This window comes from Brassica rapa, chromosome A03 (assembly GCF_000309985.2).
Source record: "Brassica rapa cultivar Chiifu-401-42 chromosome A03, CAAS_Brap_v3.01, whole genome shotgun sequence".
Lineage (NCBI taxonomy): Eukaryota > Viridiplantae > Streptophyta > Magnoliopsida > Brassicales > Brassicaceae > Brassica > Brassica rapa.
This window is the reverse complement of record NC_024797.2, coordinates 14,535,489-14,556,344: the sequence shown is the minus strand read 5'-3', so window position 1 is coordinate 14,556,344 and position 20,856 is coordinate 14,535,489. Positions and strand designations below refer to the sequence as shown.

The window sequence follows — 20,856 nt, the reverse complement described above, 5'->3', positions numbered from 1 at the left end:
TTAATTTTATACATTTAAATTATGGAATTGTTTAAACATATTAATAAATTGTCACAGTTTATTTTATTTTTTTAATTCATATACATGCCTGACTGTTTACAAGATTATATTTATATTAATTCATGTAACTTATTAATCAATACGTTAATTTTTTTTATTTGATTCTCAAAACAACATATATATTTACAGATATGAGATAACAATCAAACTAAATGAAAATAAAAAATTACTATGGTCGATTTTAAAGAAGTAAATAAAATCCAATATACATAAATAATAATTAAACATACTTAATATTATATCCAAAATCACATGTCTAAAAAATTAACATAGTACTATTTTATACATATAAATTACAAAATAATTTAATCTTAAATTTTAATAAATTATTATAATTTATAATTATTTATATCCTTGTGCATGAGCGAGAGATAATCACCTACTATGATTTATTTAGAGATGAGTAAAACTAATTTCATAAATTAATATAAAATAGTACAATATCGGTAATTATTTTCAATTTTTTTTTTTTGAAACTTAGGCTTTCAAAAAATATTGTTGTACTATCAAATATCTTTATATCTTCTTAATGCTATCATTATTCTTGACCGTTGGATCTATGTCGATATTATGATCTCCCATTATTCTTTTTTGGTCCCTTGAACGCCATGGGCCGGGATGATGACGTACAAACTCTACTAACTAAAAATGATATTTCTTGGTAAAGTCAATATGTGAGTATTGTAAAGCTTCTAACTTTGGGATGACCAGATGCTGTAAGTATATGTCTCAGTCTCTGCCCTCGATTCATTGGGTAGCTGTAAAGTCAAAGTGAGGGATGAGTCAAGCAACACAATGGAGACTAAAGATGAGATGGGTTGCTTCACCTAGCGTCTTAAAAGGGGTTAAGGTAAAAAGCAAATCCAATTTGAGTGATCTGAGCTATGCTTTGTTTTTAGATTTCTCTTTCCATCATGTGTCTTTACTCTTTACTATTGTTTATGGAGTCAAAGTCTTAGGTCAGCTTGCAAAGGTAGAAAGTAAAAATTTGCAAAGACTAATCAAACAAAGTCTTTGTGCTCACTAATCAGTAACTCTGTAGTCAAGACATTGCAACCTTTGTATTAAATAAGTAACTAATCTTTTTATTATAGAAGAGCTTGAAGATTAGACAGTTTATGATTCAAGAAATATCTCTCAAGAACACACACTTAGTTATAACTGAGAATAAAAACAGAGTACTGAGAAATTGGAAATGAGGCAGTAACTTATTAACTCTGAGCATTATTACTGCGACTGAAGCAGAAGCTTTTAGTAACTTATCACTGAAGGATCTTCTGGGAAGCTGGCCTCTTGGTGATCTCAGCCACCCACTCGTTGACACGTGGACGCTCGGTGAAGAGCTTCTTGGTGGGAGTTCCAAGCAAGTATTTAACCGTAGGAATGTGGTGAAGATCGGTCAAAGTAAAAGTGTCACCAGCCAAGTACTTGAACTCCTTGAGCCGAGCCTCGTAGACATCAAGGACCTTGTCTAACTTAGCCTCCTCTTCGGCAACAACGGCTTGGTCTGTGGTCAAGCCTTTCTTGAGCTTAAATACTTGTTCAGAAACAAGCTTTGCAGCCACTGGCTCGAACTGGTGAGCTTCTACTTGCATTCCGATGGCCATGATTGCATAGTGGGCTATGTTCTTGGAGTCAGCTGGGAGAAGGTTGGTTCCTTGGCCTTCGTATCGGTGAGCTATGTATTGAGTAATGGCTCTTGATTCTACACAAAAGAAACAAATCATGTTAGTGAATGTTTCTTCTTCTTTTTATGCATATTGTCAAATCATATTTGAGATGATCTGCGAAAACGTTCGTACCAAAGAGCTTGAGGTCTCCATCTTCAAAGGCTGGAACTTGACCAAAAGGCTGCAATATCAATCAAACGCAAAACATTCAAGATTTAGACCAGATTCATCAAAAACGGGCAGCTAATTCGGGGGACAAACGGTATGGCCGCTCCGGGCTCAAATCCATGTCTTCATGTAATCCTAGTAGTTAAGTAGTTCAACTTTTTATATATATACATTATTTTTATACAAAAATTAAAGTTTGATTAATTAGACTGAAATGACCCAAAATATTTTATGTGTATAGTTTTGTTTTTTTTTCATGAAATTTACAAAAATATTACTGATTAACTTTTAAAAGTTAAAAAAATTAAATAAACATTAATTATAGGAGCTTAATTTTTTGCCCGGTTCTGAGTGTTTATCCTGTCTCACAACAACACAGATAGATATACTTACGTTGCGGGCTAGGAAAGCCTCTTTCTTGTGCTCACCTCCCATGAGGTCGACATGAACGAACTCAAAGTCGAGGTTTTTCTCGTGGAGGGTGAGGAGGACTCTCATGGTGGGAGCGGAAGCTGGGTGTCCGAAAACTTTGATACCTGCCATTGATTTTGATTACTAAGAAACTCTTTGAGAGATGTGATGTGTTTGATGTTGAAGGTGAAGGTGATGAAATAAGACACAAGTAGTGCTGGTATTTATACAAGTAAAAGGCAGAGCATTTTTTGCATTCTCATTAATGTTAATAGTATTATTTAACAGATAAGTAATGCCTCTATAAGACCGTCGCCATCAATATTGACTAGTCTGCTTGGATGATTTTTCAAAGTTGAATTGGATTGATTAACGTTTGTATATTTGTTTTCACATTTGGTTATAATGATGGAAGTTTTTTTGTTCTTCTAGATAAAGGATTTAATGTCATCAGAGAAAAGATCAAACAAGTCTGTAGTAACTGCCAAATGACTCAAACTGCCCCCTTATAGTCAAGCAAGCTTCATCTAGTAGTAACATGACATCTCTTGACGCTTGGTTATTACCGGTTCAGTCTATGGGCTTTCCCATTCCGGTTTAAAAGATCTCATTTTGATATAACAATTGTTACTGGAGTGTTGAAGAAAGTGGTTTGGCTTAGTATGAAAAAATGAATAAAGAATGATAACCAAATATGTTAAAGAGGATGAAGTTTTCAAAGGTTTGCTTTCCTTTATCTCTATTCTTTTGTTGACAATATGTAGAAAAATACACAAGACGACAACAGAAAAGTAAACAATTGGTAGCCAATCAGATTCCCTTAAGCTGTCCTAAAAGACCTGTCAAGCTTGTCCATTTCTCAAATGCACTAGCCGATGACATAAACGCGAGCTTAGATAACTCTATGTCGGTTCTTATTCACTGTGTAAGCAAATTAAAACCAAGTTTCAAGAAGATCTTTACTATGTTTTAAATGGATAACTAAACTCTTTTGAATGGATAAGTTAGAAAGGAGAAGAAGAACGAACCTGATGTAATAAGAGAGGAGTTGAATGTTTCCACTTCTGTATTCTCATACGGGCTTGAACTCAACTGTCATTAGAACACAAGAAGGAGCTTCAAAAATACACTTACATATCATTGTTCTCAAAACCAAAAAGAAATGCTTTTAGGTTTGGGAACCAAGATGAAAATGACAAAAATAGAAATTAAATTTGTTCACAAAAGAATTTAAACTTTTCCATTTGTTCTGATTACTCATGTAAGTAACGTTGGAGAAAAGCCAAGTAAACTATGAAGGAAACAACGCAAAGAGAAGGCACATTTGTCCTTAGAAGAGTAAAACTTCTCCATCAGTTTGTTCTGATTACTACTTCATGTAGTTTTGGAAGAGAATAAATGGAAAACAAAAGTAGACTAGGATTTAGTGTAAGAGGCATTGGATCAAACCAATTACTAACTACGAAGACGGCTGATTGTTAAGGTTACTGTTACAAGCTTTGCAATTTTCTCAATACATAGATAAAATAACAACAACCAAGTTCTGCAATACACACACAACAAAGATGTATAATTGTCTCAATCTTTTTTTTCGATAGACTAGGCTGTGTTTTCCTCCCATCACTTGCTCTCACAATCTCATATTTTTTTCATTTTTATTCACAGTCTTGAATTTCTTGGTGAAAGTTTCAGTAATTTGATGGTTTAACGAAGATTTATTAATTTTTTGGGTTTTGAATATTGAAGAACACGATTTATTAAATAATTATGCATATTTACAGATGAAAGACTTACATGTGATCTTCATAAGGGTGTAAGTAAAATTGGTTAGATGTGAATTTGATTCGCATAAACCATATAAAATTATATGTTGTAAAATTGTATATGTAATTTTTTTTATAATTATAATACATAATATATAAGATTTTTTTTTAAAAAACTTATATTTCTCCATGCTAGTAGATTTAAAAACTGAAACATTTTCAAGGCCCATATCCAAGACTTGGAGTCTCAACAGGCCCGACCCAATTCTTTTCAAAACGTAAACCCTAGCTACCTCCATCGTCTTATATATATTGCCGTCCGCGACTTCTCCCAACTCAGCGATTACAATTTAAAGCTGATCCAGCCATTACATCTCGTCTTTCATTCCACATTCTTGTTTCAATGTTTCGTTAAACTGTTTTCAATTTTGGCTTTTATGGGAAAAATTCTCATCTCTTCGATTTCTGGTTACTAGTGAAGGCAGTGATGATGAAAATCTACCTATTTTATGAGTAAATCTCTGATTAGAAATTTTACCAATGGATCCTTCTGAGCCTTCACTTTCAACTTTTTAATTGATTTTTCCTGATGATAATTTGATTTCTCTTTGGAGTTCGGATGAGAAAGAGCCAATGACATGATGATAACGATTGTTCGGAAATATTATGTCGACTAAAACTCAGACTACAATTATCTGATCTTAATGGCTTCTTTTATCTTATCTCCTTACTCAATCCTTTTGTTAGTTGGGACATAGATTGTTTAGGACACGGTTGTATTATTAGACAATCGAATTTTTGTTAACTGAATAGGAAATTATTATAACAAAATTCAACAGTCTAAATTAAAGCTCCTTCTACCTTGACTCATAACTTGCAACGTAAGAGCACGGACGAAATAAAGTATTTATCTTTCGGACAGCGAAAAACGAACTTGTTCATTTACCCCACGGTTGTTTACAGAGAATTTTCAGCTAATTAGCACTGTTAAGCATCAGAATTAGATATTTATGGATCTGAAAGTCGTCTTAATAGATCATGTACAACAATGGGTTTTCACCCCAGAACTCCTCTTTGACTACTTGCGGTCTATTGGCTATTTTTTTTTGTTTTTAATTAAAATTTATTTTATTTATAAATAACCAATAAAATAAGAATATTCAACTTTTGAGAATTTTCTTGAGGACCTCACCAACGAAGTTGCACTTTGAAATCGGGTGGACAATAAAATGAGAGGCCAATTCTTACAATCTATCTAAATCACTGATGTTCCGGTTACTGTCATCTCTTAAACATGTAAACTTGTGTCTCAAGGGAGCAAGACGCTAGCTGTATCGTGAAATCCAAGTATTTGGTATTAAAAGAACTCGTGTCTCATTGTATATGATTTAACGCCAACTTCTGTTTTGGTTACAACAAGGATGATGATGAGAAGCAAGTTTTCTAGATGGTTGTTGTTGTGCATCATGTTAGGGTGGTTTCTACTTGGTTGTGCATCATATTGGACACAATCCCCTTAGCATAAGATGTGTAATAACCATTCTGACTCTGCTGGTACCTCCATGAAGCTGATGTAGCTGTGCCCATTTATCCTACTGATTCCCTAACAAGTTGTCAAGATTGATTGTTGTCGACTCTGATGAGCTAACTAGTCCTGGTTTCATAGTTTGTTGTTGGTCTCTTTCTGAGAGGCAAAGTGAGCGAGTTATATGCTGATGGAGTACGTCAAGGGATTGTCCCTTGACTGTTCCTATGATGATTACCATCACTGCTGGATACTCAAATCTAGCAACTGCATCACTAACTAGGTTTTGCCTTGAAAATTGCTCTGCAAAAATGGAACGGGAACACTAACTTTAGAAACCAAATAAGAATTAAGTGAACACTAAGGGCTTGTAATGAGGCAACCTAATCATCAGGTTAGATCCAATAGCTAAAATAATCTTTTGAGAGAGCTAGCCATAGCTTGCATTTCTTTGGTTTCTTTCAGTTAACTGTATATTTGACTATTTGTCATGAGACGTTTAGAACTTCAAGTGGTGCTGGAATCAGTCTTACTAACCAATCTTTTTAAGAATCTCAATTCTGAACTTCTTTAATAATTAGAAGAAAAAACATTTACCACCCAAATTAAAACTTTGCTGGCAAAAAAACTAAAGTTTTAACATATACCGAAAAACAAAACTAAAGACTGTGCATGTGATGATCACGAAACAATGCAAAACAGACTCTTTGAAAAAAACTGTAAAAAGCTTGTAAATGCTGTTATTTAGAGCAAAATAAGACACTCGTAACTTTTTCTTGTTTGGATTGGAAAGATCTTGTAATCAATGTAGCCGCCGGGGACCAAAAATGTGTGAAAAGTACTGAGTCAAACTGATTGGAATTTTTCTTTGTAGATTATTGTGTATATAGGTGGGCATGGAAGCGTGTTTATATACTAATAATACCATCAACACTTCTTCTTTTCTTCTATCAGAAAGGAATGAATACCATTTCTATCACTCTTTGTCTTTTTTTTTTCTTGTTCGTTTATAATTACGAGGCCGTGTTTGCGGCCCCAGAGCAAATGGTCACACTTGTCAATTTCAGAAACGAGTCCAAGGTTCTCAACTCTTTCTTTACAGTTATATTATCAATACTAAACCCAGACGGACTCATGGGCTAATAACGACTTGTTGTAATTGGAAATCTTTCTGGACTCACGTCGCTCGACCTTTCGCACGATAGTTTTTCACCTGTCGCATTTTTTCTTCGATAATATTTTTTTTTTTGGTTTTTGAGTCGGATTCCATCTTTAATTGTAAATCTTTCTCATCTCGTTTCTTTTGACATTTCATTTAATAAAATTTTGGATCATATTCTTTCTTGGATTGAAAACCTTTATTATCTTGACAAACTCGACATTTCTATTAATATTTTTTTTCTGTGGTCCGAGTATGCCTATAGTAGGAAACCTTTTTCAGCTCACTTTCTCCGGTCTTTCTAATAACATTTTTGTTGATCAAATCCCTTCTTCTTTTTGAAATTTAAACCAGCTGATCACCTTGGATGTTAGTTCCATCACGCTATGTGAAAAATCAGTAGCTGCATCTGCTTACAAGTATATAGTTCTACAAGAAAAATTTCAAAATGAACTCTTTCCATTGATGCATTTTCCACAAACTATGTAACATATGTATTTCATCATAATTGTTTGAGAAAAAAATTGTGCCGCCGAGCGCCTACTCGGTTAGGAGTTCGCGTTTGAGAACATGGACTAAAACACTTTAACCACTTATAAAAAAACTAAATATTATTTTCATATGTATACAGTCAATATCAGTTATTCGGGGATTAATCAGAAATTATGCGAGGCAAAATTTTTAGATTGTTTACAATTTTGTAAAACATGTAATCTTTAATAGCGTATAACATTAATATATTTTCATATTTAAGATTGTATAAAACACACAAATAGAATATATAAAGTTAATATACTGTAATTTTCATCAAAATTATGAATATAAATGATATTTACAAAATTTCAGATCAAATAAATAAATAAAATATTATTAAAAAAATAGAATATGCGGCTAGACGGTTATTTAGACGGTCTAAACAGAAAAAAATCGGATATCTAATTTTTTAAACCAATTTTTCATAAATTGGGACGAAAGAGTGAAGCGTAACGTTTAGACGGCCGTCTATACAGCTATGCAGCCGATTTTTAAAACAGGATTATAGATCCGTAACTAGGAAAATGAACAGGCTAATAAATTAGAAAAGGTTAAATAGAAAATAAACATTTATAGATATTAAACGAAGATTATAAATAAATGATAAAAATCTACGGCCTGAATAATAGAGGAGGAGTTATAGGCGATTAAAAAAGAGAGGGGGTTATAAATATCCTTTCCTTTCCTCGTTCATCGTCCTGCTCAAAGGTCTCCACCTCTTCCTCTCTCTTATCGTACTCTCTCAGGGTTTTGATCTTTCTCTCTCGATCGCAAAACCTCTCCCGATCCTTTCGAATCGGGAATCCTCAAGGTTAAGCGAAACGTCTTTCTCTAATTAGGGTCTAAGATCTCGTCTAGCTCCCTAGTTTTCGAGTTTTTTAGGGATCTGATTGTTAGGGTTACGTCGATTGCTTTTGTGTAGCGTTCTCGATTGTTCGTTTTATCATCATCCGATAGTTTGATTGGGATTCTATAATGTGGAAACTGTTGCCCTAAAGTTTCGATTTTGTTCCGTGTTCTTAGGTCCAGGAGCGCTTTGGGAATCAATCTTTCAGAATGGAGCGGAAGACGATTGATTTGGAGCAAGGATGGGACTATATGCAGACTGGTATCACTAAACTGAAACGGATTCTTGAGGGATTGCCTGAGCCGCAATTCGACTCTGAGCAGTACATGATGCTCTATACGTACGTTCTGTTATAGTCTTTTGAGTTGTCTTAGAGGTGTTTGCTTTGTTTGTAACTGGTGATGAAAGTTGAGGGTTTTGTGTGGTTCTCAGGACTATCTACAACATGTGCACCCAGAAGCCTCCTCATGATTACTCGCAGCAGCTTTATGACAAGTATCGTGAAGCGTTTGAGGAGTATATTAACTCAACGGTGAGTCTGATTCATCAATTTTGTAGTTTTTGAGGTTTGTGCTTGGTTTCATATGCCAATAAGTTGATCAAACCGTTCTTTCTTTTTTTATTGTGATTAGGTTTTGCCTGCTTTGAAGGAGAAGCATGATGAGTACATGCTGCGGGAGCTGGTCAAGAGATGGTCTAACCATAAAGTCATGGTTCGATGGCTATCCCGATTCTTCTACTATCTTGACCGTTACTTCATTGCTCGGAGATCACTTCCACCGCTGAATGAAGTTGGCCTGACTTGCTTCCGTGACCGGGTTTGGCGCTCGTTCTTGTTATGTATGGCTTTACATGGCGTCAATGATATTTTAACTCTTGATTGATTTTGTTATTTCAGGTTTATAACGAGTTGCATTCCAAGGTCAAAGATGCTGTAATAGCACTTGTAAGTGTGGCGTGTATAATGTACATTTAGTTCCAACTCTTGCTTTTACCTTATTCAAGGTCTAACATGAGCTGTTTCTATGTCAGGTTGATAAAGAACGGGAGGGCGAGCAGATTGACAGGGCTCTTCTGAAAAACGTATTGGACATCTATGTAGAGATTGGAATGGGACAGATGGAAAGATACGAAGTGGATTTTGAAAGCTTCATGCTTTTGGATTCAGCTTCTTACTATTCTCGCAAAGCATCAAGCTGGATCCAGGAAGATTCTTGCCCTGATTACATGCTGAAGGTATGAATACTTATATTATTTTCTAGATTGCGTTGTCATTCCAAATTAGTAAAATGCATATGTTAACTAGTCTGATGTATCCTTGTTAAATCTCATGTTGCAGTCTGAAGAATGTCTGAAGAAGGAGAGGGAGAGAGTGGCTCACTACCTTCATTCAAGCAGCGAGCCAAAGCTGGTTGAGGTTAGTTATGATGATACCTCATGCACGACACTTTGACTTTATGCATAGCATTCATTATGCGTGTACTTACAGAAGCCATGATTTTGCATTTTTATTCATAGAGACATGCTTTTTAGACCCTGCTTCTGCAGAAAAGTATATATTAATTTTGATTGATATCTATTTGACTTCTATATTAATCTGTTGGATGCAGAAAGTACAACATGAGCTGTTGGTTGTGTATGCAAATCAGCTTCTAGAAAAAGAGCACTCAGGGTGCCGTGCATTGCTGAGAGATGACAAGGTGGAGCAACTTACTCTTTGTTTCATTGTTAATTATTTTGTCTTTCTATTTCTGTCTTTGATGGAGTATCTGTGTGCTTTCAGGTTGATGATCTCTCCCGGATGTACAGGCTTTATCATAAAATTGCTAAAGGTTTAGAACCTGTTGCAAACATATTCAAGCAGGTTGCTTACCTATCTTTATTATTATGGTTTAGATTGGCGAAGTCATTTCTTCCTTGTGTACTTTTACTCTGTTAAATACTGTTCTGCATTAACTCCATCGTGTAATTTGTATATAGCATGTCACAGCCGAGGGTAACGCACTCGTCCAACAGGCGGAAGACACGGCCACTAATCAGGTTCATATTTTTTTGTTTTTTACTCTGAAATCTTTTCCGCGCTTTGCCTGTGATCGCTAAGATTTGTTTTTACTCCACAGGCTGCAAATACTGCTAGCGTGCAGGAACAGGTAAAAACAGTGTCAACTGTTTCTACTAGTGAAGATGTTCTCGAACTTAGTAATTCACGTTTTCTTTCTATGCTTTCAGGTTCTCATCAGAAAAGTGATTGAGCTACATGATAAATACATGGTCTATGTCGTTGAGTGCTTCCAGAACCACACCCTCTTCCACAAGGTTTAATGTGCTTCCTGCATACTAGTCATGCATATATCTTCTTGCATGCGTGTATTTGTTTGTATTAACTTAAGTTTCTTCTATTGTAGGCTCTGAAAGAGGCATTTGAGATATTCTGTAACAAAACAGTCGCTGGAAGTTCAAGTGCAGAATTGCTTGCAACATTCTGCGACAACATCCTCAAGAAGGGGGGTAGTGAGAAGCTGAGTGATGAAGCTATTGAAGACACGCTTGAGAAGGTTTGTATTTTGTCAAGTTGCTTGCTATATTCATTTTCAGTTTCTCCTTAAACCGGTGTTTAATCTTATTATGTTGTTACAGGTGGTCAAATTGCTTGCCTATATAAGCGACAAGGATCTTTTTGCCGAGTTCTACAGGTTCATCTCTCATTCTTATATTTCTTTATATACCTTGGATTCTAATATTTTTTTTGCTTATATGGTTTGTTGATTCTAGCTCTTTGTTAAGGTCCCTTCCAATAATATAGTATGGAATTACCAAAATTGGGATAAATTGTATGCGGTTTTGTTTTTGGCTGTTTTTCAGGAAGAAGCTGGCACGCAGGCTCTTATTTGATCGCAGTGCTAATGATGATCATGAGAGAAGTATTCTTACAAAGCTCAAGCAGCAATGTGGTGGGCAGTTTACTTCTAAGATGGAGGGCATGGTTAGTTTGCGTGTCCCTATGTTTATTGTCTCAGAACGGTGATTTTTCTGATGATTTATGCTTTCTATAAATTTGATTTGTTTGGTTACAGGTGACAGATCTTACACTGGCCAGAGAAAACCAAACCAGTTTCGAGGAATATCTAGGCAATAACCCCGCTGCAAACCCAGGGATTGATTTGACCGTTACTGTTCTTACAACTGGTTTCTGGCCAAGCTACAAATCATTCGACATAAATCTTCCCAGTGAAATGGTAAGTATCTGTTGAGTGTATGTCTAAAAGGAAAAACGTTTGCTCCAGGCGAAGCTAATCCCATCGATTTCTTTGTTTCAGGTCAAGTGTGTTGAAGTTTTCAAAGGGTTTTATGAAACTAAAACGAAACACAGGAAACTTACATGGATCTATTCACTAGGAACCTGTCACCTCAACGGCAAGTTTGATCACAAGCCCATTGAGTTAGTTGTGTCGACTTACCAGGTATCATTTGTATTCTCAGAAACTGTTGGTATATTGGATCCTTTAAACGGCCTCTGAATTCTGATACTAATTTTCAAATTGTTACTTGCTTTCAGGCTGCTGTGCTTCTACTCTTTAACACAACAGACAAATTGAGCTACAACGACATCTTGACTCAACTGAACCTAAGCCATGAAGATCTAGTGAGGTTGCTTCATTCCTTGTCATGTGCTAGATACAAGATCCTTGTCAAGGAGCCAAGCACAAAGATTGTTTCCCAGACTGATTCATTTGAATTCAATGCCAAATTCACCGACAGAATGCGCAGAATAAAGGTCTGTAAAACATTAACACACAAAACTTCATGTGTTACTACTACTGGTTATTATCTTAGATTATAAACTTTTATGTGGTTTTGCATCACAGATCCCTCTCCCACCTGTCGATGAAAGGAAGAAAGTAGTGGAAGACGTGGACAAAGACAGACGCTATGCGATTGATGCTGCGATCGTGAGGATCATGAAGAGCAGGAAAGTGTTGGGACATCAACAGCTTGTATCCGAGTGCGTTGAGCAGCTTAGCCGAATGTTCAAGGTACGTATGTTCTATATATATATAAGGAAACATGTGGAGATAGTTAAGTGATGATGTTTTCGTGGAACTTGATTGGATATGTGTGTTTTGCAGCCTGATATCAAAGCCATCAAGAAGCGTATGGAGGATTTGATAACGAGGGATTATTTGGAGAGGGACAAGGAGAACGCTAACATGTTTAGGTACTTGGCTTAGAAGGAAAGAAACAACTATGGAGGTGGTTTGACTCATGAAAGAAAGGGGTAATGAATCGAAGCATCTCAGCTGCTCTCCTGCTTGTATATGAGAATCTCATTTGGATACTTCCACCCTAAGTAAAAACTTTGTTTTTAATTTTTTTTTTTGGTTATTTCCTTGACATTCGGTCTTGTGCTTTTTTTTTTTCTTGGGATGCAAACTACCTTGTGGGGGGTTTTGGTTTCTTGGATATGAATTTGGAGATGGCTTAATGAATTTGATAATATCTGCTTTTAGCTACGTTCATATCCCTTTTTGATAAATGTTGTTTGGAGTTTATTGCACTTTGCGTAACTAAGTGAAATACAAGCGATAGCAGAAATTTCAGAAGCCAGTGGCGCCTCGTTAGTCGTTACCAACTCCACAGAAGAGGAAGATGAAATTATGCCCTTAAGCTTCATTAGAAAACTCAGGAACAGAGAGTAATCGGTATTGGCTGCTCTTTTGGGGATAAGTTGAACTTTGGTCCAAATATCCTCCTCATCATATGCTTAACCTATCTAGACATAACTGAACAAAGGTAGGAACACGTTCATTGACGCAAAAGTGTTTCTTAAGCTCACAAGGAGGTGCTAGAATTATAAAAAATCAATAAACTAATCTTTAAATACAAATGGGCGTACAAGGCTATAATGAATAGAATACCCAAGAAATAATAATCCAATAGTAGTAGGTTTGACAGTGAAACTAGAAATGGGCTTAGGCCCAAATTTATGTGGTCAATCCTCCTGAGGCAGGTGATGATAGTGAGCTAGCTCCCTCGTGTGTCCCTCTTTGGCTCTTCTTATTCTTCAATCAAATCAAATCCAGGCGTTCGTTCGTCTCTCGTTTTGTCAAAGTCGTCGAAAATGCTGGCTAGGCTCGCTGCGAAGCGTCTTCTCGAGATCCGCCAAGCTTTCCGCCAACCTCCCACTCAGGTTTTCTTAAAAATTTCCTTAGATTTTTTCTCCGTCGTTTTCCCGATCTCATCCTCAGGTTTCGTGTTTTATATCTGCACAGGCGTATCGAAGCTTCTCGACAGCCTTGAACTACGTGAGTCTTGGTGATATTTTGATTGATCTCTCTCTCTCTATCCTTTTTTTTTTTAATTAATTAAGTAATCTGATTTTTGATTATAGCACCTGGATTCTCCTGACAACAAACCGGATCTTCCATGGGAGTTCTCTGAGGCTAACAAATCTAAGGTTACTTTGCGTTGTTGAACTAATTGCAATTTTATCCAAATTCGTGTTTTAAGAAGAAAAAAAAGTATAGATGTGGAAATAATTTTTTTACTCTTTATAGGATAAATGTAGCTCTGATTAGATAGATATTCAGAGCTGCCTCTGGTCTGAGCTATGAGCTCTCTCATTCCCTACTGATTAGATAGCTCATAGCTCAGACCAGAGGCAGCTCTGAATATGTTTAACCTGCTTTCAGTTCCCTCTTACATAAATCATAAAATAGTAATGGGAGTTTCTGACAATTAGGAACTGATATATAAAGAAGAAAGACTGTCAGTGGGATTATTAGTAAACTGGTTTTGTGGAGAGTAAAATACTAATAGTTATCTCAGACCAGATGCAGCTCTGAATATGTTTAACATGCTTTTCAGTACCCTTCTTATACATAGTCCCTGGCTTCTGATCAGGCATCACGATCCCGTGAGTTAGCGTTCCCTAGAAATGATAGAAATAACTGACTTGCTTTTAATTGGCTGTTTTGGAAGGAACTACTTACATAAGAAGGGGAAATACTGTTGGGAGAGTAAAAAAATACTAATCTATTCATCTGCATTTAGTTCCCGTTTACTCTTCTTTCGTGTCTGGCTGCACTAATCTTGCATAGCAAGTGAAATTTGTTTCCACATGATTTACTAAAGTTCTTTTATTTTGTTCAAACTCTCTAGGTTAAGGAGATACTCTCTTACTATCCATCAAACTACAAGCAGTCTGCTGTGATTCCCCTTCTGGATCTCGCCCAACAACAGCATGGAGGCTGGCTCCCTGTTTCAGCTATGAATGCCGTACGTTCTTGTTTTTTTATTTTTCAGCTGTACTCTTACCATCTATAATTATCTTTCTCTTTTCCATTTTCCGTTTTTGTTCGATTATTTGTAGCTGTTAGCTTTATTTTCTGTAGTTCTTTTTTTTTTTGGGAATACAATATCCGTTGATATGATTTTACCATCATGAATGACAACACAATAAAATTTTGCAGGTTGCTAAAGTTATAGAAGTGGCTCCTATTCGTGTTTATGAGGTTGCAACATTTTACTCCATGTTCAACAGGGCAAAGGTAAGAAGTACTTACTACCCATCTGGTAAAGTCTCTACTTTAATCCTCAAACACCCTCACCCTCATTTTTTTCACTTTAATTGTGCTCCTACAGGTCGGAAAGTACCACCTCCTAGTTTGTGGCACAACACCTTGCATGATCCGTGGTTCACGAGATATCGAATCAGCTTTGCTAGACCATTTGGGAGTGAAGCGCGGTGGTAAAGCTCTAATAACCTACCTTTCATGAACAAAATCATTTAGTTCCTGAGTCATAACGATCTCTGGCTTTTATCATGTATGTTGCAGAAGTCACAAAGGATGGTTTGTTCTCTGTTGGAGAGATGGAATGCATGGTAAGGATTACTTATCACCTCTTTACTTTCCTGAAACCGTAAATTCATAACCATAGCCGAGATTAATACTTCTCGATCTCATGTACAATTGGTTTTATTGACAGGGATGCTGTGTCAATGCGCCCATGATCACTGTGGCAGATTACTCCAATGGATCAGAAGGATATACATATAACTATTTCGTATGTCCAATAACTTCTCTTTCATCCCGCATTATTTTCCTTCGTTTATACTGTGTAAGACGACAAAGAGTTAAAATGGTATTCACATGTGTCTTATTGCTACAATAAACAGGAAGATGTTACACCTGAGAAAGTTGTAGAGATTGTTGAGAAGCTGAGAAAGGGAGAGAAGCCACCGGTAAGACATTGAAGTAACCCATTGCATTTGGATACTTTAATCTTTGTTTAACACAAAATCCAAATCTAAATTCTAATTATGTAACTTTTGTTTCAGCATGGAACTCAAAACCCAAAGAGGATCAAGTGCGGACCTGAAGGGGGAAACAAGACATTGCTTGGGGAGCCAAAGCCACCACAATTCCGTGATCTTGACGCTTGCTAAGCTTAAGTTCTTTTAAGCCGACAATTTTTATGTGGTTCAATAACGCTAAAGGCCATAATGAATGTTTGAAGCCTATAGCATCAAACTGAGTTTGCTTACTCTTTGTAGTCTGTCTTCTTGGTTTTGGAGGTTAAACCCCATTTTAAAACAAATGACCAAAAGGAGTTCTCTTTTGTTATCATCTCACTTCCAAGATTCCAAGGTTTGTGGTGAAATTAAAATTGTTGTAATAAAGACTTGTAAGTGTTTCTATTTTCTTGATTTATCACACTGTGTTGCAAATTGTGAATTTTTTTTATATCTATGATTTTATAACAGGACTAATTCTATAGCAATAAATTTGACAAATTCATCAACAAAAATACTGTTTTAGTAAAGGGAACTAGTGATATTATTTGATTATCTATTTTCTTGATTTATCACTCTGTTGCAGATTGTGAATTTTTTTATATCTATGATTTTATAACAGGATAATTCTATAGCAATAAATTTGACAAATTCATCAACAAAAATACTGTTTTAGTAAAGGGAACTAGTGATATTATTTGATCATCTATTACACTCCAATTCACACAAATAAAATAATAATACAACGGTTAACAAATTCAAATATTTTATTATTCATCTAATTTGTACATAAACTCAACCAGGTCCCACACACTTCCCACCACCACTACAACTAAAACACCCCTTCAAGCTCCTTCCTCAACCTCCCACTAAAGTCATGAAAACAAAAAGGTGCTTTCATCAAAGTCCACCTAAAATGATAACATATCATATTTAATCAAGTGAGCTTTTTGACAAACTCTCCCTTGCAAATCCTACATTGATTCCATCTCCAACGCCTTTTGTTTTACCTTTCAATCATACCATACAAGTGGGTGTGGGAGGGAGACGAAACAGCAAGAAACCAGCAGTCATGAGATGTAGTAGTAGAAACTAAAGCCATATTAGACCCCGTTGAGTTGCTGTACAAACCCTTGCTTGCACGAAAAATCCTACTGTGGAGGAGGATTAGTCTCTGGTTTAACCACAGATGACGTATCTGGAGGCTGAGAATGGTAAATAGCCATGGCCAATGAGATTGGCATCATACAAAGAGCTTTAGATTGAAGAAGCTGCATAGCAGCTCCAACGTTTTCTTCCATCAACTTAGCCACTTGACGTTCAGTCCCATCGTTTGACCATTTCTCCCACGCAGGCTGTGGTGTCCTTCCACCGTCACTAGTTTCATCCTAGTGAGAGAGATTACAATAATCAGTTTTGAGTCGAAACCCACTTTGCTAAAAAGTTTTGATGTTTTCTTTTATTTACCTCAACTGATGATGACAAAGGCATATCAGTAACAAGTGGAGCAACCGCACCGGCTCCACCAAGACGACTCATGCTCAAAACCTACCAAAAGTTGACCAAAGATAAGCTTTATCCCATGAAAATAAACTTTTTACTTTTTTTTTCAGATGAGCATGTAAGATTTCACACAAAATAAAATAAAAATAACATTTATTATTCTTATCAGAAATACATCATTGCATTCTCCACTATCAGATGAGCATGGAAGGTTTTCATAAGAAACACACAAAATAAATAAAAAATGTATTATCTTTTCAGAAATCCTTTTTTTGTCAACATCTTTTCAGAAATCCATCATTGCATACTAAAGTGTCTCCATTATCTTTAAGCAACCGACTGCATTTTGATATTAAGAAGCGTTTGATCTAAGAGATTATATTATAATCTGAGCATGATGATTATACAGATATTTTAATCCTAAACCATGATTAGCCTTCTCTATATGACAAAACAAAAAGTGTTTACAAGATAGACTAAGTGCCAAAGAAAAAAGAAACAAAAGCATTTTGGACTTCTATATTATTCTTTACCACATTAAAAAAAACAAGATTGAAATTTGGGTTGAAGGGTAGGTGATGGTGGGACCATAACTAAGACCAAAAAAATCAATATGGAGAATTTAACATAACTAAGTTATTTCAAAGACATGATTTTTATATCTCTAATCCTATGAACAGACAGGAAAGAATAAGAACTGGCTGGGTTATATTACCTTAACTTGGAGCCTGAGAAACTTTACATAGTCCACAATCTCATCAATCATAGCAGCTCTATCTGTCTGCAAATTAAGACAACAGAACCAACAAGTGTTAACAAACTTCAAGAAATGAGACATGTTACAAAGCCTAGACAATTTATTTAAAGGTGAAAGATAGAGAGACCTTGTTAACAGTGGGTACAAGTTCTTGAAGCGCCCTGATCCGCTCAGCTATCCTTTCCCTACGTAGCTGTAACAAAGTTCAAATCTTTCAGCTTTACCCCTTCCATAAAGAGAATCTGAAGTAAAAGTTTTACCCTTTCAGCGATGCTATGAGGATCAGTAGCTTGACCACGCCTAGCTCGAACTCTAGGACGGATTGATGTAGGCTGATGTGGCGCTGCTGGAGCTGGCTGTTGCATCGGCTGCCCATGGAACACCTTTTCAACAAGACAAAAGATGTAAGAACACATAGAAAAAGCATAACCTTTTTACACAAAAAAATGATTCCTTACAGGTCCTTTCATAGAAGAAGAAGAAGAAGAAGATCGATTCACAGTTGCATGAACACCACCACCTTCAGGTCTAAGAAAGACAGGTCCTTTCCCTTGGTCAAGACTCAACCCTAGAGGAAACATCTGGTTGTGAAACACACTTGGTCCGCTTCCTCCTACTAACCCAGCCATGTGACTTCCTTCCTCTCCGGAGCCCAGCTGCAGCATCATCGGCGGTGCTCCTCCTCCTCCTCCTCCGCCTAACCCACCGTCGGATGAAGAAGCGGAGAAGTTGGGAAGACCGAGGATTTGGTCGAAGAAGTCATCAGAAGGTGTTTGGTCTGAAAGGTTCTCATGCGGGTTGTTGTTACTAGCCATTTGGTTTTGAGTTTTTTTTTAAAATGGATTTTTTTTTAATGAGTAGCGAGTTTCGAGTTTTGAAAGAGAAAATTCTAAAGCTGTTTGGTGAGTGATGCCTTTAAGATGAATGAGGACGAAGAAGACAGAGACGAGAAAGGAGCAGAACAAAAGTGTCAAACTTTATGCTCTGTTTTTCTAAAATTCATCTTTTTATTTTTGTGAAAGGGCCCTTGCTTTTTTTGATTATTTCATATTTGCCATTTTCTTCTTTATCTTCCAGAAACAATAAATAACAGTAAATGGGCTGGAACTTTGTGGTTGCCAAGAACAAATAGGCCTGGATATTTGATAAATAAAACATTCGGGCAATTTTTGATTCTATCTGACTAACATGTGTTTTGGTAATAGTCATAGCGAACCCAAGTCGACCTTGTACTTATATTCTTCTTCTTAAATCCAGGTGGACCTGATTTGAACTTCCTTTTGGTTGCTTCTGCTTATCTGACTCAAAATGCTTCACATTGAATAGATGGAGTCTTCACTTAAATCTTTAAAGTCTGCTCTTGTCTCTTGAATACACAATGACTCACTCTCTTTATTCAATGCAAAAAGAACCAGATGGTGTTATCATTGCTTCTTACTGATATAACATCCATTTCCAAACAAAAAGCAAGAGATACACATTATTGAAAACTGAGAAATACAAGAATGTCAAATGATATAAAAGCTCAGGCGAGCTTTGCAGAATGTGTAAATGTTTTAACGCTGTGACACAGATTCAGCAGAGAAGAGGTACTTGACACGGGAGAGAACAGAGTCATGAGCAGGATCATAAGGATGGTCCTTGGAAGGGATCTCCAGGATTGCAGGAACTGGCTTGTTGTAGCTATCCACCAAGAACCTGATCATATTGGCAACCTACACGCATATGAACATATTTTCTCATCATGTTTTTTTTTGACACTAAAGAAAGAAACAGACTTTGAATAAATCTAGAGCTAAATCAAAAGGCTGATGCAAAGTGGTCTCATCTTATGTTCAGTCACACATTTGAATCCAATAAATGATAATTGCTGTGAACAAGAAAGCAAAAACAGTAACATTGATCCATGATTTAAAATGGTGCAAGCAAGAAAGGTTTACATAAATGGCACTAAACATATATAAGGGCTCAATAAAGTGGAGTAGGTGCAAGCCATGACCTCTTTGATAACAACAAAACTAACACCACAGAGACACAGCAACTAAACTTTTTGAAAATGTAACAGTAATAAGTTATACTGGACTTGGAAGTGGAAGAAAGCACTTTACATATTGGCTGATGAGGATGATAGCAATATCATCTCTTGATGAGAATTCCTTGAAAGCATCCTCAATTTGCCTCACAGTTGTCTCTAAAAGACAAAAGGAAAATCAATTAATAATACAATTCTACAGTAATAGAAGCTCGGAAAGTTATCTCATACCAAGACCCCCCTATGAGATTGACTTGAGTAATCATAACTTGAAATAATAAAATTATTGGAAAGAGATGATTCTGAGTAACAAAAAAAAAAGAAAGCGAACTTGAGTCGACGATGAGGTAATTAGTCTTCCTCCTGATGTCAACATTACCAACTCCAGCCATCAAGAACCCAACAACGGTGTCCTGTGTACACAAAACATCAACCATTTTAGAGACAAGTAAGAGATTGGCAAATCCAAGGAAGCTCAAACTATCTTTAACAGAAAGATTGCAACTTTCGCAAACGAACTAACTCTCTACGCTTTGATACAGTTCAGATCACATCTCAGAGATCCAAACCAAGAATTAACATTGATCTAATGAATCAAAGCGATGATTTAATTTGGTTATACCTCATCGGCGATCATGGCGATGAGGGCAGAGTTGCGAGCAGGGATCGACGCTCTCCCAGCCATATTTCGATTCAAAACTACACACACACGCACGAACAACCCTAATCAATTGGGTTAAATCGAAAATTGTATAAGAAAGCCTAATCAATTCCTCATCTGAAAAATCAAGCTCAGGAGAACAAAGCTCATTTACCTTTCTCCTCCTCCTCCTCCTCCTCCTTGGATTTGGTTAATGACAGATTCGTTCGTAATCACTATCTTGAAAGTCAGAAACACTAAATTGACTATATTACCCCTCCTTCTCGCCACCTAATAACATTACTGCCCCCCCCTCTTCTAATAATCATTTCATATTATTCTAAAAAATACCGGATGCCTCGCCAAGCATTGAAGCGTAGCAATTTGTTAATAGCTATGCAGTATACACAAACACAATGGCATCATGCATGGGTTTCAACGTGGTTGCCTTTCCTTAGAAGGGGTCTTGTCAGCTACTGGCTAAGATCTTACT

General features: G+C 36.3%; 5 protein-coding genes and 2 non-coding genes across 9 annotated transcripts; 4 read left to right on the top strand and 3 right to left on the bottom strand.

Moving 5' to 3' along the window:
* Positions 1-1,118: 1,118 nt before the first annotated feature.
* LOC103858758 (glutathione S-transferase F3) lies at positions 1,119-2,563 on the bottom strand. The gene is made up of 3 exons (XM_009136178.3): positions 2,292-2,563; positions 1,863-1,911; positions 1,119-1,765 (listed from the first exon to the last, which is right to left on the bottom strand). Exons 1-3 carry the CDS (start codon positions 2,439-2,441, stop codon positions 1,323-1,325), a joined length of 642 nt encoding a protein of 213 aa, XP_009134426.1. The 5' UTR covers positions 2,442-2,563; the 3' UTR covers positions 1,119-1,322.
* A 1,984-nt stretch (positions 2,564-4,547) lies between these two features.
* Positions 4,548-4,633, top strand: LOC117133197. The gene has a single exon (XR_004457033.1). It is a non-coding gene; the product is annotated as a small nucleolar RNA R41 (small nucleolar RNA).
* Positions 4,634-4,703: 70 nt separating this feature from the next.
* On the top strand, positions 4,704-4,779 carry LOC117133206. The gene has a single exon (XR_004457041.1). It is a non-coding gene; the product is annotated as a small nucleolar RNA Z155 (small nucleolar RNA).
* A 3,109-nt stretch (positions 4,780-7,888) lies between these two features.
* Positions 7,889-12,654, top strand: LOC103858756 (cullin-1). Of its 2 annotated transcripts, none has more exons than XM_009136176.3 (20): positions 7,889-8,101; positions 8,314-8,477; positions 8,570-8,669; positions 8,770-8,955; positions 9,036-9,083; positions 9,170-9,373; positions 9,477-9,554; positions 9,748-9,837; positions 9,921-10,001; positions 10,118-10,177; positions 10,258-10,287; positions 10,367-10,453; positions 10,543-10,692; positions 10,775-10,830; positions 11,000-11,120; positions 11,212-11,373; positions 11,455-11,598; positions 11,694-11,912; positions 12,004-12,171; positions 12,265-12,654. In XM_009136176.3, exons 2-20 carry the CDS (start codon positions 8,347-8,349, stop codon positions 12,364-12,366), a joined length of 2,217 nt encoding a protein of 738 aa, XP_009134424.1. In that variant the 5' UTR covers positions 7,889-8,101; positions 8,314-8,346; the 3' UTR covers positions 12,367-12,654. The 2 variants fall into 2 exon arrangements, with proteins under 2 accessions (XP_009134424.1, XP_009134425.1); XM_009136177.3 differs by having other exon boundaries at positions 7,934-7,998.
* A 431-nt stretch (positions 12,655-13,085) lies between these two features.
* LOC103858755 (NADH dehydrogenase [ubiquinone] flavoprotein 2, mitochondrial) lies at positions 13,086-15,849 on the top strand. The gene is made up of 10 exons (XM_009136175.3): positions 13,086-13,325; positions 13,408-13,440; positions 13,527-13,592; positions 14,297-14,413; positions 14,608-14,685; positions 14,780-14,885; positions 14,974-15,020; positions 15,125-15,202; positions 15,315-15,380; positions 15,477-15,849. Exons 1-10 carry the CDS (start codon positions 13,257-13,259, stop codon positions 15,582-15,584), a joined length of 768 nt encoding a protein of 255 aa, XP_009134423.1. The 5' UTR covers positions 13,086-13,256; the 3' UTR covers positions 15,585-15,849.
* Positions 15,850-16,101: 252 nt separating this feature from the next.
* On the bottom strand, positions 16,102-18,766 carry LOC103858754 (transcription factor UNE12). Its single transcript, XM_009136174.3, has 6 exons — positions 18,150-18,766; positions 17,952-18,074; positions 17,819-17,884; positions 17,650-17,715; positions 16,899-16,979; positions 16,102-16,819 (listed from the first exon to the last, which is right to left on the bottom strand). Exons 1-6 carry the CDS (start codon positions 18,504-18,506, stop codon positions 16,583-16,585), a joined length of 930 nt encoding a protein of 309 aa, XP_009134422.1. The 5' UTR covers positions 18,507-18,766; the 3' UTR covers positions 16,102-16,582.
* A 250-nt stretch (positions 18,767-19,016) lies between these two features.
* LOC103858753 (V-type proton ATPase subunit F) lies at positions 19,017-20,613 on the bottom strand. 2 transcript variants are annotated; one of them, XM_033286229.1, is made up of 5 exons: positions 20,539-20,613; positions 20,346-20,424; positions 20,055-20,136; positions 19,800-19,882; positions 19,017-19,406 (listed from the first exon to the last, which is right to left on the bottom strand). In XM_033286229.1, the coding sequence occupies exons 2-5, from the start codon at positions 20,406-20,408 to the stop codon at positions 19,248-19,250; spliced, it is 387 nt and encodes a 128-aa protein (XP_033142120.1). In that variant the 5' UTR covers positions 20,409-20,424; positions 20,539-20,613; the 3' UTR covers positions 19,017-19,247. The 2 variants fall into 2 exon arrangements, with proteins under 2 accessions (XP_033142120.1, XP_009134421.1); XM_009136173.3 differs by having other exon boundaries at positions 20,346-20,446; positions 20,539-20,574.
* Between the last annotated feature and the right edge of the window lie 243 nt (positions 20,614-20,856).